Genomic DNA, 15,252 nt, shown 5'->3' on the forward strand with positions numbered 1-15,252 from the left:
AGTTGTAGGTTCAAATCTGACGAAGGACAACATCTGCTTGGAGTTTTACAAAGTCCACACAGATGTTGGTCAGTGCTGTCACCCGGTGAAGAACGCATGGTGCAGAACCTAGCAAGGCAACAGTGCAGTGCTAACCATTGACCAGACACCGCCATGGTTGTTTCAGGGCTCTTGGGCCTCCTGCACATGGGCGGAAATTCCCACAGAATTTCTGCCCATGGAAGCTGCCATAGGATTGTGTTTTGTCTGATGCGATTTGTCCATGCGAAATCACGCTCAGAAAATAAATCGCGGCATGCTCTATCTATATGCAGGGCTCTGTGAGTCCTGCACAGAAATGTCACTCCCCCACGCCTACTCTGCTCTGCTCCGGCAGCTGGCACATGAAAGAGAGGTGGGTGCCGTGCTGGTCCCTGCAGAGGCTTGGGTCGGGTCCCGCTGTGAGAATTCTCGCAGCCGGATCCGACCCGGCTGTGTGCAGGCGGCCTTAGACAGCGTTCATAACAGTTTTAGGGGTTTTTATGAACTTCTGGTTTAGTTCACTCAACACTACTTAGGATATAGATATGCTTACCCTAGGCAAGCTTGAATTACTTTAGGTCTCTCTCACACGTGCGTTTTTTTCCGTGTTTAATGCTGCGCTAAACGCTGCACAACGCTGCCATTTATTTCAATGGGGCTTCTCAGACAAACATTAAAACACAGCCTATTTACCGCGGTGTCTGTTCTATTTTAAAGTTTTCAAACAATGTGCGCCGCCCATTGAAATTAATGGGCAGCGTTTTCAGCGCTGCTGAAAGCGCGGTACTACTTGGTACTGTGTTATTGACAGTGTTAAACGCAGGTTGCTACCGTTTCCCTTACCAAACCCCGATAGTAAGCCCCAGCTACACTACGTGGGAAAAAAAAGCAATACTCAGCTGGAAGGCGCCATAGGGGTCCCTCCCGTGGCAACAATCACAGCCATCTCTTGTTGGAGGCGGGGTTTTCAATCCCCATAACCAGCAAGAGATGCTCTGTTGGCGCTGAGAACTGCACGGAAGCCTGCAGGAACGCCGGAGAGCAGCGGGAGAAGACCCTGTGCCTCTTTTTCTTTACTACGGACGTCTGCGGAAATCCCGGCTGGCGAGCTTTTTTTGTTTAAACTCCTGCCTTCCTGCGGAATCCGCGGCCCGTTCACAATTCAATTGCGGATGAGCCGCAGATCGCACAGCTTCCATTGATTTCAATGGAAGCCGTCCGTGCAGGAAATGGAGCATGCAAGCCGTCCGCACTGAAATGGAGCATGCTGCGATTTTTTTCCCCAGACCAAAAGGTCCACAAATCAAATCGGCATGCTTTATTTCATTTGTGGACACTCATGTTTCCCCAATGGGCGGCTTGATTTTGAGGCTTTTTTCACTATTTTTACTTTCTATGTTCCTATAGGAGACTTGACCCTGTGGTCCTACGATCACTCAGATAACACTTCGGTATTGCAGGGTATCATCTCTCCTCTTTGACTGTGCCAGCCATGGCTAGCCTGACTATATAGTCAATGATTATAATCAAAGGTGGAGTTTCCCTTTAAGATATAATTGGATGGAGATACAGTAGATGGCATCCCTGTATAAATACAATATTATGGGGAGACTGAATTAAAAGAGAACAGTGTGAGTGGGAAGAAACTGAGCAGCAAATGTGCGGGGATTGGAACTGGGTCATTAATTATTCACATTGCTATTATTAAGTCATAGATAAAGCGAAAAGAGGACAAAAGTGGAAAAAAGCTGAAAAAATGTTATAATAAAGGAGGCGTTATGGATAATAATATAATAACAGAACACGTTTATTAGTATTTACTGACATGGGTGGCTCCGGCCTTGATGGAACGATCCAGCTGCACCGTGAGGAAGGCGGACAATGTGATCTCGTCTTTTGTTGAATGATTCCCTTGCCTAAGAGGTAGAGTACATAATATTATCATATAGGTATATATTGTAATATGATCTGGAAGCCTGTGCTGCATGATGCATCAAAGGGGCTATCTGGGCAAATACTATCCATAACCTATCCAAGGGCTAGGTCATCAATAGTTGATTGGCTGGAGTCTGCTGCTTGGGACCCTGGCCGATCAGTTGATTGGGTGCCTGCTGCGAGCACAACAATACACAGGGGTCAGAGAAGCGGAAGCAGATGGCTCCAACCCATTTATAGTGGTGGGCACTGGTAATTGCAGAGCAGCTGTCAATGATTTTGATAGCTGCACCTGCAATTACAAGCACCTGCCACTATACAGGGGTCGGAGCCATCTGCTTCTGCTTCTCCGACCTCTGTGTATTGTTGTGCTTACAGCAGGTACAGATCAGCTGATCAGTCAGGATCCCGAGCGGCAGACCTCAGCTGATCAACGATTGATCATCCATCCTAAGTATAGGTCATCATTAGTATCAGCCCGGAAAAAATAAACTTTAATTCTGTCAAACTGGCACTTTGTGCTTTTGAGGCAATATCAGAATTTTACTGCAGTAAAATTATGCAAATATATTATTGCAGTTTGTTTTCTGAAATACACACTGTATAAATGGTGACAGGTATGAATAGGGCTGAGGTGCAGTAGCAGGCGTTGATGCCTGTATGGTTGAGCCGCTTTAAATGTTTAGGTCCTACAAAACCGCTTTAAATGTGTGAACCACAAATTATTGGAAAATCAGACTTTTTTTTTAAACGCAAAGAAAACTGTAGGAATGTATGTTGTAACAGATGCCTGCTAAATCAGCAGCACAGTGACCTCTGCTGGTCAAATATAAGAATGCAGGCTGTAGGCATGAAAGAGCATTTTTCTTTTGCATCGACCTAAAAGGAGTTCTCTTAGACTTAACATTTTTTCTATTGATGAACTAGGGGTTATCAATCAATGATCGGCAGGGACCACTTGCTGGGATCCCTGATGATCAGCTGATTATCAGGGTACTGCCATCAGTACTGGAAGCAGAAAGTCCTGGCCTGGGCATAGCACAGCGGCCTGTGTTGGTACTATAGCCCAGCTCATAATAATTCAAGAAAAGTTGGCCCTGCAATACCAACACAGGCCACTGTGCTATGGTCAGCACTTTCTGCTTCCTGTATTAACCATAGTGACATTGCCCACGGTAATCAGTTAATCACCAGGGATCTGAGTGTCTGGTTTACGCCAACTATGTATTGATGACCTGTAGGTTATCAACAGAGGGAAATGAAAGTTTTGAAATACCCCTTAAATTGCTATGTTGATGTTAATATCCAGTATTGGACCTTGATCACAACAATGCCCAGTGCCCCCACCAATATCTGTTACACAATTTTTTTTCCTGTAAGTTACAGTAGTAACGTTTCTCCTTTTCCACTCACCAGGTATAGATCACGGTTCCTTTACTAGAAGTATATAAAATGATGTAACAATCCCCACCATAGAATTGCCCATAAGTCTCTGGGTCTACTGGGACTCTTCCAGTGGATTCAATTCTCCAGATCTTAAAGATGAATAAGACAATTATATTAATGATGTAGCTATGTTATTGTCCATAGGGGGCGGTATTATAGTAGTTATATTCTTGTACATGAGGCAGTATTATAGTAGTTATATTCTTGTACATAGGGGGCAGTATTATAGTAGTTATATTCTTGTACATAGGAGGCAATATTGTAGTAGTTATATTCTTGGACATAGGGGGCAGTATTATAGTAGTTATATTCTGGTACATAGGAGGCAGTATTATATTAATTATATTCTTGTACATAGGGAGCAGTATTATAGTAGTTATATTCTTGTACATAGGAGGCAGTATTATAGTAGTTATATTCTTGTACATAGGGAGCAGTATTATAGTAGTTATATTCTTGTACATAGAAGCAGTATAATAGTAGTTATATTCTTGTACATAGGAGCAGTATTATAGTAGTTATATTCTTGTACATAGGGGGCAGTATTATAGTAGTTATATTCTTGTACATAGGAGGCAGTATTATAGTAGTTATATTCTTGTACATAGGGAGCAGTATTATAGTAGTTATATTCTTGTACATAGGAGGCAGTATTATGGTAGTTATATTCTTGTACATAGGAGGCAGTATTATAGTAGTTATATTCTTGTACATAGGAGGCAGTATTATAGTAGTTATATTCTTGTACATACGGGCAGCAATATAGTAGTTATATTCTTGTACATAGGGGTCAGTATTATAGTAGTTATATTCTTGTACATAGGGAGCAGTATTATAGTAGTTATATTCTTGTACATAGGAGGCAATATTGTAGTAGTTATATTCTTGGACATAGGGGGCAGTATTATAGTAGTTATATTCTTGTACATAGGAGGCAGTATTATAGTAGTTATATTCTTGTACATAGGAGGCAGTATTATAGTAGTTATATTCTGGTACATAGGAGGCAGTATTATAGTAGTTATATTTTTGGACATAGGAGGCAGTATTATAGTAGTTATATTCTTGTACATAGGGGCAGTATTATAGTAGTTATATTCTTGTACATAGGAGGCAGTATTATATTAATTATATTCTTGTACATAGGGAGCAGTATTATAGTAGTTATATTCTTGTACATAGGAGGCAGTATTATAGTAGTTATATTCTTGTACATAGGAGGCGGTATTATAGTAGTTATATTCTTGTACATAGGAGGCAGTATTATAGTAGTTATATTCTTGTACATAGGGAGCAGTATTATAGTAGTTATATTCTTGTACATAGAAGCAGTATAATAGTAGTTATATTCTTGTACATAGGAGCAGTATTATAGTAGTTATATTCTTGTACATAGGGGGCAGTATTATAGTAGTTATATTCTTGTACATAGGAGGCAGTATTATAGTAGTTATATTCTTGTACATAGGGAGCAGTATTATAGTAGTTATATTCTTGTACATAGGAGGCAGTATTATGGTAGTTATATTCTTGTACATAGGGGGCAGTATTATAGTAGTTATATTCTTGTACATAGGAGGCAGTATTATAGTAGTTATATTCTTGTACATACGGGCAGCAATATAGTAGTTATATTCTTGTACATAGGGGTCAGTATTATAGTAGTTATATTCTTGTACATAGGGAGCAGTATTATAGTAGTTATATTCTTGTAGATAGGGGGCAGTATTATAGTAGCTATATTCTTGTACATAGGGGACAGTATTATAGTAGTTATATTCTTGTACATAGGAGGCAGTATTATAGTAGTTATATTTTTGGACATAGGGGGCACTATTATAGTAGTTATATTCTGGTACATAGGAGGCAGTATTATAGTAGTTATATTCTTGTGCATGAGAGGGAGTATTATAGTAGTTATATTCCTGTACATAGGGAGCAGTATTATAGTAGTTATATTCTTGTACATAGAAGGCAGTATTATAGTAGTTATATTCTTGTACATAGGGGTCAGTATTATAGTAGTTATATTCTTGTACATAGGGGCCAGTGTTATAGTAGTTATATTCTTGTACATAGGGAGCAGTATCATAGTAGTTATATTCTTGTAGATAGGGGGCAGTATTATAGTAGTTGTATTCTTGTACATAGGGGACAGTATTATAGTACATATATTCTTGTACATAGGGGACAGTATTATAGTAGTTGTATTCTTGTAGATAGGGGGCAGTATTATAGTAGTTATATTCTTGTAGATAGGGGGCAGTATTATAGTAGTTATATTCTTGTAGATAGGGGTCAGTATTATAGTAGTTATATTCTTGTACATAGGGGCCAGAGTTATAGTAGTTCTATTCTTGTACATAGGGAGCAGTATCATAGTAGTTATATTCTTGTAGATAGGGGGCAGTATTATAGTAGTTATATTCTTGTACATAGGGGACAGTATTATAGTACATATATTCTTGTACATAGGGGACAGTATTATAGTAGTTGTATTCTTGTAGATAGGGGGCAGTATTATAGTAGTTATATTCTTGTAGATAGGAGGCAGTATTATAGTAGTTATATTCTTGTACATAGGGGGCAGTATTATAGTAGCTATATTCTTGTACATAGGAGCAGTATTATAGTAGTTATATTCTTGTAGATAGGGGGCAGTATTATAGTAGTTATATTCTTGTACATAGGGGACAGTATTATAGTAGTTGTATTCTTGTAGATAGGGGGCAGTATTATAGTAGTTATATTCTTGTAGATAGGAGGCAGTATTATAGTAGTTATATTCTTGTACATAGGAGCAGTACTATAGTAGTTATATTCTTGTACATAGGGGGCAGTATTATAGTAGCTATATTCTTGTACATAGGAGCAGTATTATAGTAGTTATATTCTTGTACATAGGAGCAGTATTATAGTAGTTATATTCTTGTAGATAGGGGGCAGTATTATAGTAGTTATATTCTTGTACATAGGGGACAGTATTATAGTACATATATTCTTGTACATAGGGGACAGTATTATAGTAGTTGTATTCTTGTAGATAGGGGGCAGTATTATAGTAGTTATATTCTTGTAGATAGGAGGCAGTATTATAGTAGTTATATTCTTGTACATAGGAGCAGTATTATAGTAGTTATATTCTTGTACATAGGGAGCAGTATTATAGTAGTTATATTCTTGTAGATAGGGGGCAATATTATAGTAGTTATATTCTTGTACATAGGGGACAGTATTATAGTACATATATTCTTGTACATAGGGGACAGTATTATAGTAGTTGTATTCTTGTAGATAGGGGGCAGTATTATAGTAGTTATATTCTTGTACATAGGAGCAGTATTATAGTAGTTATATTCTTGTACATAGGAGGCAGTATTATAGTAGTTATATTCTTGTAGATAGGAGGCAGTATTATAGTAGTTATATTCTTGTACATAGAAGCAGTATTATAGTAGTTATATTCTTGTACATAGGAGGCAGTATTATAGTAGTTATATTCTTGTACATAGGGGGCAGTATTATAGTAGTTATATTTTTGTACATAGTAGGTAGTATTATAGTAGTTATATCCTTTTACATAGGGGGCAGTATTATAGTAGTTATATCCTTGTACATAGGGAGCAGTATTATAGTAGTTATATTCTTGTACATAGGGAGCAGTATTATAGTAGTTATATTCTTGTATATAGGAGGCAGTATTATAGTAGTTATATTCTTGTACATAGGGGGCAGTATTATAGTAGTTATATTCTTGTATATAGGAGGCAGTATTATAGTAGTTATATTCTTGTACATAGGGGGCAGTATAATAGTAGTTATATTCTTGTACATAGCGCAGCAGTATTATAGCAGTTATATTCTTGTACATAGGGGGCACTATTATAGTTGTTATTTTCTGTTTATAAGAGCAGTGTTTTTGTATAATACTTTCAAATAAAATTAGAGTTGACAAAAATACCTCAACTTTTCCTGACCCATCATCCATCATATTATACTTCGCAGCCATTTTTGGAGAGTCGTGAAGCAATTTTGCATCAAATGCTATTTGTTTGATATTTGCAATATTTCCTTTTGTGACCACTTTTCCAAAACCCTGACTTTCATCTTTATCTTTCCAATCTTTGAAATACTGTTTAAATGTTGGGGTCTCACCCCCCTCCGGCAGTATTATGATCTATAACAGAAGAATACAGAGCTTGTATAAAGGTAAGAAGGTGGGAACTGTGTCAGACAGGAAAAAATACTTCAATGTGCTAAAAGCTTGTTCTTCATAATGTAGGTTGGAGTATGTAGTTTCAACAACTGTTAGTGATTTTGGAAACTATACAGAACTGTCTTTGATCAACAAGTCATCCACCTGCAAACAAAGGACTAACTATTTTCTGTGCCAACTTGGTTTAGTAAACAATTAAATATACTGTTGTAGGCAAGAATGTCCAACTGATAGTCCACGTTCCCCTCGTTATGGATAGTACTCATTTCAATGGAAGATTTAAATATAAATTATAACAAATTAAATATATTTAATTCGTTTTTGGGTTTTTTTATATTCTGAAAATGTTAATTATTTAGTATTTGAATATTTACAAACATTTATAGCATCACCAATCAGAAATAAGGGCTATATAGCCGCTGCTACTTTTCCATCCCCTGTAGCTCTGTAACTAAGTCATTAACCCTTGAGGAAAAGGGGGGACTTCTAGCACAATGCATTTATAGCCACAATACTTCAGCTATTTTTGGAAAATGCACATTACTTGTTGGCCAGTCTGGAGTTAGTACCTGAGTACTGGCAACATAGTTCATCTTTTTTAGATAATCTTCTGCAGTCTTCAGAGCCGTCTTTTTCTCCTCTTTATTGGACTTTTTGCCTGAAAAATAAGTGTATTTAACCAAAAAATCACAAAGAATTATCTATTCTATCTATTTTATCTATTAGCTTATATTCCACCTGTGCATCTAAAACAAGTCTAGCCCACTGAGGAATCGTGAACTCCACAAGACCTTTAAAGGAGTCCTGTGGTGTCTGAAACCAAGATGTCAGTGTGTAGCACCATAACTCCCAGATGCCCGCTGTTTTGGGGTTATATTCGACTCTGATCTCTCTTTTACACCCTACATCCAATCTCTCGCCCGAACATGTCAGCTGCACCTAAAGAACATTGTAAGAATCCGCTGTTTCTCACCGTGGGCACGTTAAAAACGCTTACTGTTGCCCTCATCCACTCTCAGCTCGATTATTGCAACTCGTTGCTGATCGGCCTCCCCTGCTCCAGACTCCACCCTCTCCAATCCATCCTGAATGCAGCAGCCAGGCTCATCTTCATGTCCAGCCGCTACTCGGACGCCTCTGCCCTGTGCCAGTCACTGCACTGGCTGCCCGTTAAATACAGAATACAATTTAAACTCTTTACCTTCATCTACAAAGCTGTCCATAGCATCGCGCTGCTCTACATTGCTTTCCTCATCTCAATCTACCAACTAGTCTGCACCCTCCGCTCCGCTAATGAAATCAGACTGAGTACCCCTTTAATTCTAACCTCTCATTCCCACCTCCAAGACTTCTCCAGAGCAGCAGCAGTCCTCTGGAACGCACTACCCAAAGCTATCCAAGCAATCCCTGACTCACACAAAATTTTAGGCATGCTCTAAAAACGCACCTCTTCAGGGAGGCATATCATATCCCCTAAACGAAACCCCTCTGTACTCCGCCTGATAACATGCTACCTGTCCTACTGACCGCAATCCCTGCTAGTCGCAATCAACCGCCCCCAGCAGTCACACCAGTCCAGCCACTATACGGCCTGACCATTTTTTATGTGTAAAGTATCCCACACTCTCCACCTCGTCATACCATGTCCATCTTCAGCATCTTTACCTTCTATATCACCCCATTACTTGTAGTATGTAAGCTCATTGGAGCAGGACCCTCACCCCTGCTGTTTCCATCAGCTGATTACTATGTAACCGTAGTTTTTGTATTTTTGTACTTTTGTCATTCTGTATTCCCCTGTTTTTGTAAGCGCTGCGGAATATGTTGGCACTATATAAAGATTATTATTATTAGCAGCATGTCCTTTAAGTCCTGTAGATTCTGAGGCATGGTCTCCATGGATTATATGTCTTTTCCATCACATGCCACAGGTGTTCGATTGGATTAAGATTTGCTATGGTACGAGGGATTGCTTTGTAGTTTGGCCAATATATTTAAGCCACAGAAGCCTGCAACAAGGTTCCTCATTGTCTTATGGGTCCCTACTCTCATAAGACAATTTATGACACACAGAACACATCTTCATACATACCCCGACGCTCCAGGACGTACCCTTACGTCCTTAGTCGGGAAGGGGTTAATTACTCCATTCTCATCCAAGTACTTGCATATATGCTGTTTAATAATTTTTTCAAAGATCTTTCCCGGTATAGAAGTCAGGCTCACAGGCCTGTAGTTTCCTGGGTCCACCTTCTATTTTTAAAGATAGCGACAACATTTGCCCTTCTTTAATCTTCTGGGACTTCTCATGTTCTCCAGTCATTTTCAAAGATTACAGTGAGTGGTTCAGCAATTACCTCTACTGCATCCTTTAGTAATTCATGGATGTAATTAATCTAGACCTGGAAAGTTGAATTCATTTAAGTTACACAGAACAATTATCGTTCGGATTCCCGTGATCCAGTGAGAATCTGAATGATTATTGTTCAGTGTAAATGCATGCACTGGCTGAATGACAAATGAAAAGTCGTTCACTTCTTGTTCGTCGTTCAGTTTATGCATGCAGAAAATGGAACAACATATCATGCCATGTAAAACAGGCAGTTGTTCTCTTATGAGCGACTGCCTGCTTACTGTCAATCGTGGCACGCGGGCTGGAACGATTCCTGATCCTCTCTGCCTCCATTCAGTCAGCGATGGTCGTTCCTGTGTAAAGGCACAGGAACGATTATTGCTGGGGCCTGTCGGGCATCTGTTGCCCAACAGAAGATCATCTTGTGTAAAAGCACCTTTAGCTAAGCGTTCCTTTACCTTTCTTTGTTTATAGATAGACTGGATTATTTTATTTCCTCAATAGCACAGGGAAGATCAGTTGATGTTACATCTACTATAGTGTAGTGGCCCGAATGGGTCCTACAAAAGTGCCTTGCCTTTAAATGGTGGCGCTCAGTTCATGTATAACCAGCATGGGTTAACCACTACTTAATTTGCCTACGACAGAGCTAATAATAATCTGGCAGGTGGACCGTTAATTGTGATTGGTTGCTGGCAGATTGAACTCTGATTGACTGCAAGCCAGTGGAGTGACAGTTGGGAAGTAGTTGATAGTGCGGGTCTGGGGAGTGAAGAGAGAGAAGTAGGATAGGAGTCGTGTCATATTAAGGTTGACTACCCACTACAGTTTTTTTTTCACTGCGAAATTCGCAGCGGTTTTTTTTCTGCAGGGGTCTATCAGACTTGTAATGTTGAAATCGCAATCGCAATTTATCGCGATTTTAACATTACAAGTCCCATAGACCCCTGCAGAAAAAAAAACGCTGCACATTTCGCAGTGAAAAATAACTGTAGTGGGTAGTCACCCTAATAGTGAAGAGACACGGCATCGTTCTGGAACTATCTTTTGGCCAATATAGACCGGCAGGTCCTATAGACTCCTATGGGAGCAGGGAAAGAGAAGGGAGGGGGAGGCATTTTGCAGCATCCAATGCTGCAAAAAGCTTACAGGTGCCTCTATATAGGCATTGGAAGGTATCCCGAGGTTTTTGCCAGAGCGAGGGTTTTCCAGGGCGTGGCGTATTTTTTCCGCTAAAAATGACGCTTGTGGTTGTGTAAATAGATGAGAAAACGATGGCCGTAATTGCACACAAACGCCCATTCAGGCGCTTATACAGAGCAGGCATGAAAATGTAAAAACGCCATCGACGTATATCGGTGCGTAGGAAAGAGCCCATTTGATGCAGATTTTAAAGTGGATTTTATGGCATATTTCTGTGAAGAGTCACACCCTCATTGAGAAGTGAATGCCGCAGTGGAAAGTGCAATTAAACTGACATGCTGTGGAATTGAATTCTGCACCACATGTCAATTTCCACAGCTTGTGGATGAGATTTTCAAAATCTCATCCACTTTACTGCTACTGTAAATGCCGCAGAATTTCAGTTTGGCAGGTGCGTATGGAAATTCCACAGCAAATATGCTCCTTCTCAACACCTCCCGCCTCCCCTAAACTTCTCCATTTTCTCCTGCTTCCAACACAACAACTTCAAGTACCGACTATTCACTTGTTGCCTAATATATACCTCTGCTGGATATGTGCCATTTTGATTACAATTACTCCTTGTGGCAACCTGGGGGTTACTTGATTGCAGGATGGCTATCTTTTCCATTCAGGATGGTTCAGGCCCACCAAATAGATTTCAAATTCTGGTGCCTGCCAGCTTTTTTTTCGTACACAGCAAAAACTTATGAAACATACAATGATTTCAGGGTTCACAACCCACAGGGTCTCCATCACTATCCCCCACCCAGGGAGTCTAGAGGGCATCCTCTGCTGTCAGACCTTGTGTTGTTTCGAGCCCAGACTCGTCCATGCTGTACCTCAGGTGCCTAGTTCCTGATGCTGCATCTGTAGCCTCTCTCTCTGGCTTTCAGCCAACTTTTCCCCCTGAGGTTGGCAGGAAATGATACTTTTATCTTACATCCTGGCATACCCACAGGTGTTACCTCTCATTTCTGGTACAAGAATGCCTACAGGCCATTCTGCGTACTGCCCTTCTACACCATATGTAGATTATTTTACCTTTCCAAACAAAGACCTTGTCGCCACCATAGAGGATAAAGCATTCTTCAGTCAGCAGCATAGACATGGAGAATGGGCTTGCCTCTGAAACTGTAGTTATCTCCATTGATCCAGTTTCATCTGAAACCTGGAATATAAGTGACAATTAATATACTCATGCTATAATATTGCTGCTGGGGCTACTGTGGGGTTAATATTACTATTGAGGGGGTTAATATTATTACTGGGGCTACTGTGGGGTTAATATTGCTACTGAGGGGGTTAATATTATTACTGGAGCTACTGTGGGGTTAATGTTACTACTAGGGCTACTGTGGGGTTAAAATTGCTGCTGGGGCTACTGTGGGCTTAATATTACTACTGGGGCTACTGTGGGGTAATATTGCTACTGGACCTCTTATGGGATCAATATTGCTACTGGGGCTACTATGGGGTTAATATTGCTACTGGGGCTACTGTGCGGTTAATATTGCTACTGAGACGGTTAATATTACTACTGGGGCCATTGTGGGGTTAATATTACTACTGGAGCTACTGTAGGCTTAGTACTACTTGGGTTACTGTGGGTTAATATTACTACTAGGGCTACTGTAAGGTTAATAGTACTACTGGGGCTACTGTGGAGTTAATATTGCTATTGAGAGGGTTAATATTACTACTAGGGCTACTGTGGGGTTAATATTACTACTAGGGCTACTGTGGGATTAATATTACTACTGGGGCAATTGTGGGGTTAATATTACTACTGGGGTTAATATTATTACTGGGGCCACTGTTCGGGTCACTGTTACTACTGAGGAGTACAAATCACAAATTCTCCCCCTTGAGGGCTTAAACAGATGAACATGTTTGTGCATGTTTATACGCATATGAAAATCACACCCGCAAAATGTGAAGAAGCGAACCCATTGATTTCAATAGGTTTGTTCTCATGAGTGAGTCTCCTGCGTGAGGACCTGCTCTATCTTTCTGCGTGTTACACAGAAAACTGCGATAGAAGTCTACGGCAGGTTAAAAAAAATCAAGGGGAAGAGTGTGACCCGTCGGACAACCCATGTTCATTTGCAAATACGCTCCATCGCAGCGAGTGTATTTGCGCATACGTTCGTCAGTTGAAGCCCTGACTGTCTGCAATAAATCCTCAGTGATGAGTTCATGATTGGGGGAGCTCCATTAGAAAGTGTCAGTCAATGACCATATGAAATGTTGGATCATGTCTGTGTGTTGCATAGGATCCTGATTAGAGATGAGCGAACGTGCTCGGTCACGCCCCTTTTTCGCCCGAATACCGCGATTTCCGAGTACTTCCGTACTCGGGCGAAAAAATTCGGGGGGCGCCGTGGCGGCACGGGGGGGGGGGGGGGGGTAGCAGTGGGGAGTGGGGGGGGAGAGGGAGAGAGAGAGGGCTCCCCCCTGTTCCCCGCTGCTACCCCCCGCACCGCCACGCCTCTCCCCGCCCCCCGGCGCCCCCCGAATCTTTTCACCCGAGTACTGAAGTATTCGAAAATGGCAGTACTCGGGTGCGTAAGTACTCGAAACGAGTACGTTCGCTCATCTCTAATCCTGATCCTATCACTGGCGTAACTATAGGAGATGCGGTTGCACCCGGGCCCAGGAGCCTTAGGGGCCCATAAGGCCTCTCTTCTCCATATAGGGAGCCCAACATTATTAATAAAGCATTATAGTCGGGGGCCCTGTTACAGGTTTTGCATTGGGGCCCAGGAGCTTCACGTTACGCCTCTGTGTTAAGGTGTTAGAAGAAGTTGGGGGGCCCCAAGATGAACTTTTGTACCCAGGCCCATGAGCCTTTAGCTACGCCCCTGGATCCTATATAACCTACTGAGAACACCTGAATTCTATGAACAGATGATTTCCTTTCCCCTTACCATGTGCAACTTTGCCTTCGCTCTGTTCGTCACATCAGCAGCTTGGTCTGTGTCTTCATCTCCTTCAGGTAATTTGGGCTTGGCACCTAAAATCTTTAAGAAATAAAAATAGTAAGTCTGTCGATTGGTTTTCCCCAACATCTCGTCACCTAGCTGTTGCAAAACTAGAACTCCCAGCATAACAGAACTTGTAGTTCTGCAATAACTGGAGCGCACAGGGGGATCGCTGTCTGTGCACTCCTATAGAGTGCTGCCGAGACCATAGCAAGCAGTGCTTTGCATTCTACATCATGTATTGAGCTCGATCTTGTAACCAGTCGCAGTAGCCATGTTTTTGGTGTTCATCACCCGCTATGGGCTGGGTGGAGTGAGTGTGTCAGATGGATGAATAGTAGGGCACATCTGCCCCACAGGGTGCTGCCTGCTGAGGTATGAGAGGTGCCAGTAGGGTGTGGTGTACAAGTGCTGGTTGTGCCTCCCATGCTGGTGAAGCGTGAAAGAGGTTTGCAAGGTCTGAGCAGAAGTTGAGTGCGACCTGTAGTCGTGTGCCACGAGAGAGTCATTCTGATGCCTGCGAGAGTTCAATTCAAATTCATTCAGACCAATCTTTTTGCCGAAGCTCGGCAAACCAAACCAACCCAACTTTTCAAAAGTTCACTTTCCTAGTAAAGAGACTGTATTCGTACCTGCAAAGACCGGCAAGGTAATACGGCATCACCAAGATTCCAAAGTCTGTGTTGCCAAGTATTCCGGATTGTATTACATAAGAATCTGGAACTGTTACAGCGTTGATTCTTAAAGTGACCGTACCGCTATTCAGCTGCCAAGTGAAGACTATTCTAATATACTACGACTAGAGATGAGCGAGCACCAAAATGCTCGGGTGCTTGTTACTCGAGACAAAATTTTCGCGATGCTCGAGGGTTCGTTTCGAGTAACGAACCCCATTGAAGTCAATGGGCGACTCGAGCATTTTTGTATATCGCCGATGCTCGCTAAGGTTTTCATTTGTGAAAATCGGGGCAATTCAAGAAAGTGATGGGAACGACACAGAAACGGATAGGGCAGGCGAGGGGCTACATGTTGGGCTGCATATGAAGTTCACAGGTCCCACTATTAAGCCACAATAGCAGCAAGAGTGGGCCCCCCCCCCAACAACTTTTACATCT

General features: G+C 41.3%; 1 protein-coding gene across 1 annotated transcript in view; it reads right to left on the reverse strand.

Annotated features, from left to right (window-relative positions):
* The window catches only part of LOC136587096 (scinderin-like), a 54,381-nt gene that overhangs the window by 19,690 nt on the left and 19,439 nt on the right, over nt 1–15,252 (reverse strand). Inside the window, exons 5-10 of the mRNA XM_066585556.1 lie at nt 14,084–14,176; nt 12,198–12,324; nt 8,188–8,276; nt 7,364–7,579; nt 3,370–3,491; nt 1,847–1,937 (exon numbers count right to left, since the gene is read on the reverse strand). Of these exons, the coding sequence (XP_066441653.1) occupies nt 1,847–1,937; nt 3,370–3,491; nt 7,364–7,579; nt 8,188–8,276; nt 12,198–12,324; nt 14,084–14,176 (738 nt within the window). The remainder of the gene's footprint in view (nt 1–1,846; nt 1,938–3,369; nt 3,492–7,363; nt 7,580–8,187; nt 8,277–12,197; nt 12,325–14,083; nt 14,177–15,252) is intronic.

This window comes from Eleutherodactylus coqui, chromosome 12, assembly GCF_035609145.1.
Source record: "Eleutherodactylus coqui strain aEleCoq1 chromosome 12, aEleCoq1.hap1, whole genome shotgun sequence".
NCBI lineage: Eukaryota > Metazoa > Chordata > Amphibia > Anura > Eleutherodactylidae > Eleutherodactylus > Eleutherodactylus coqui.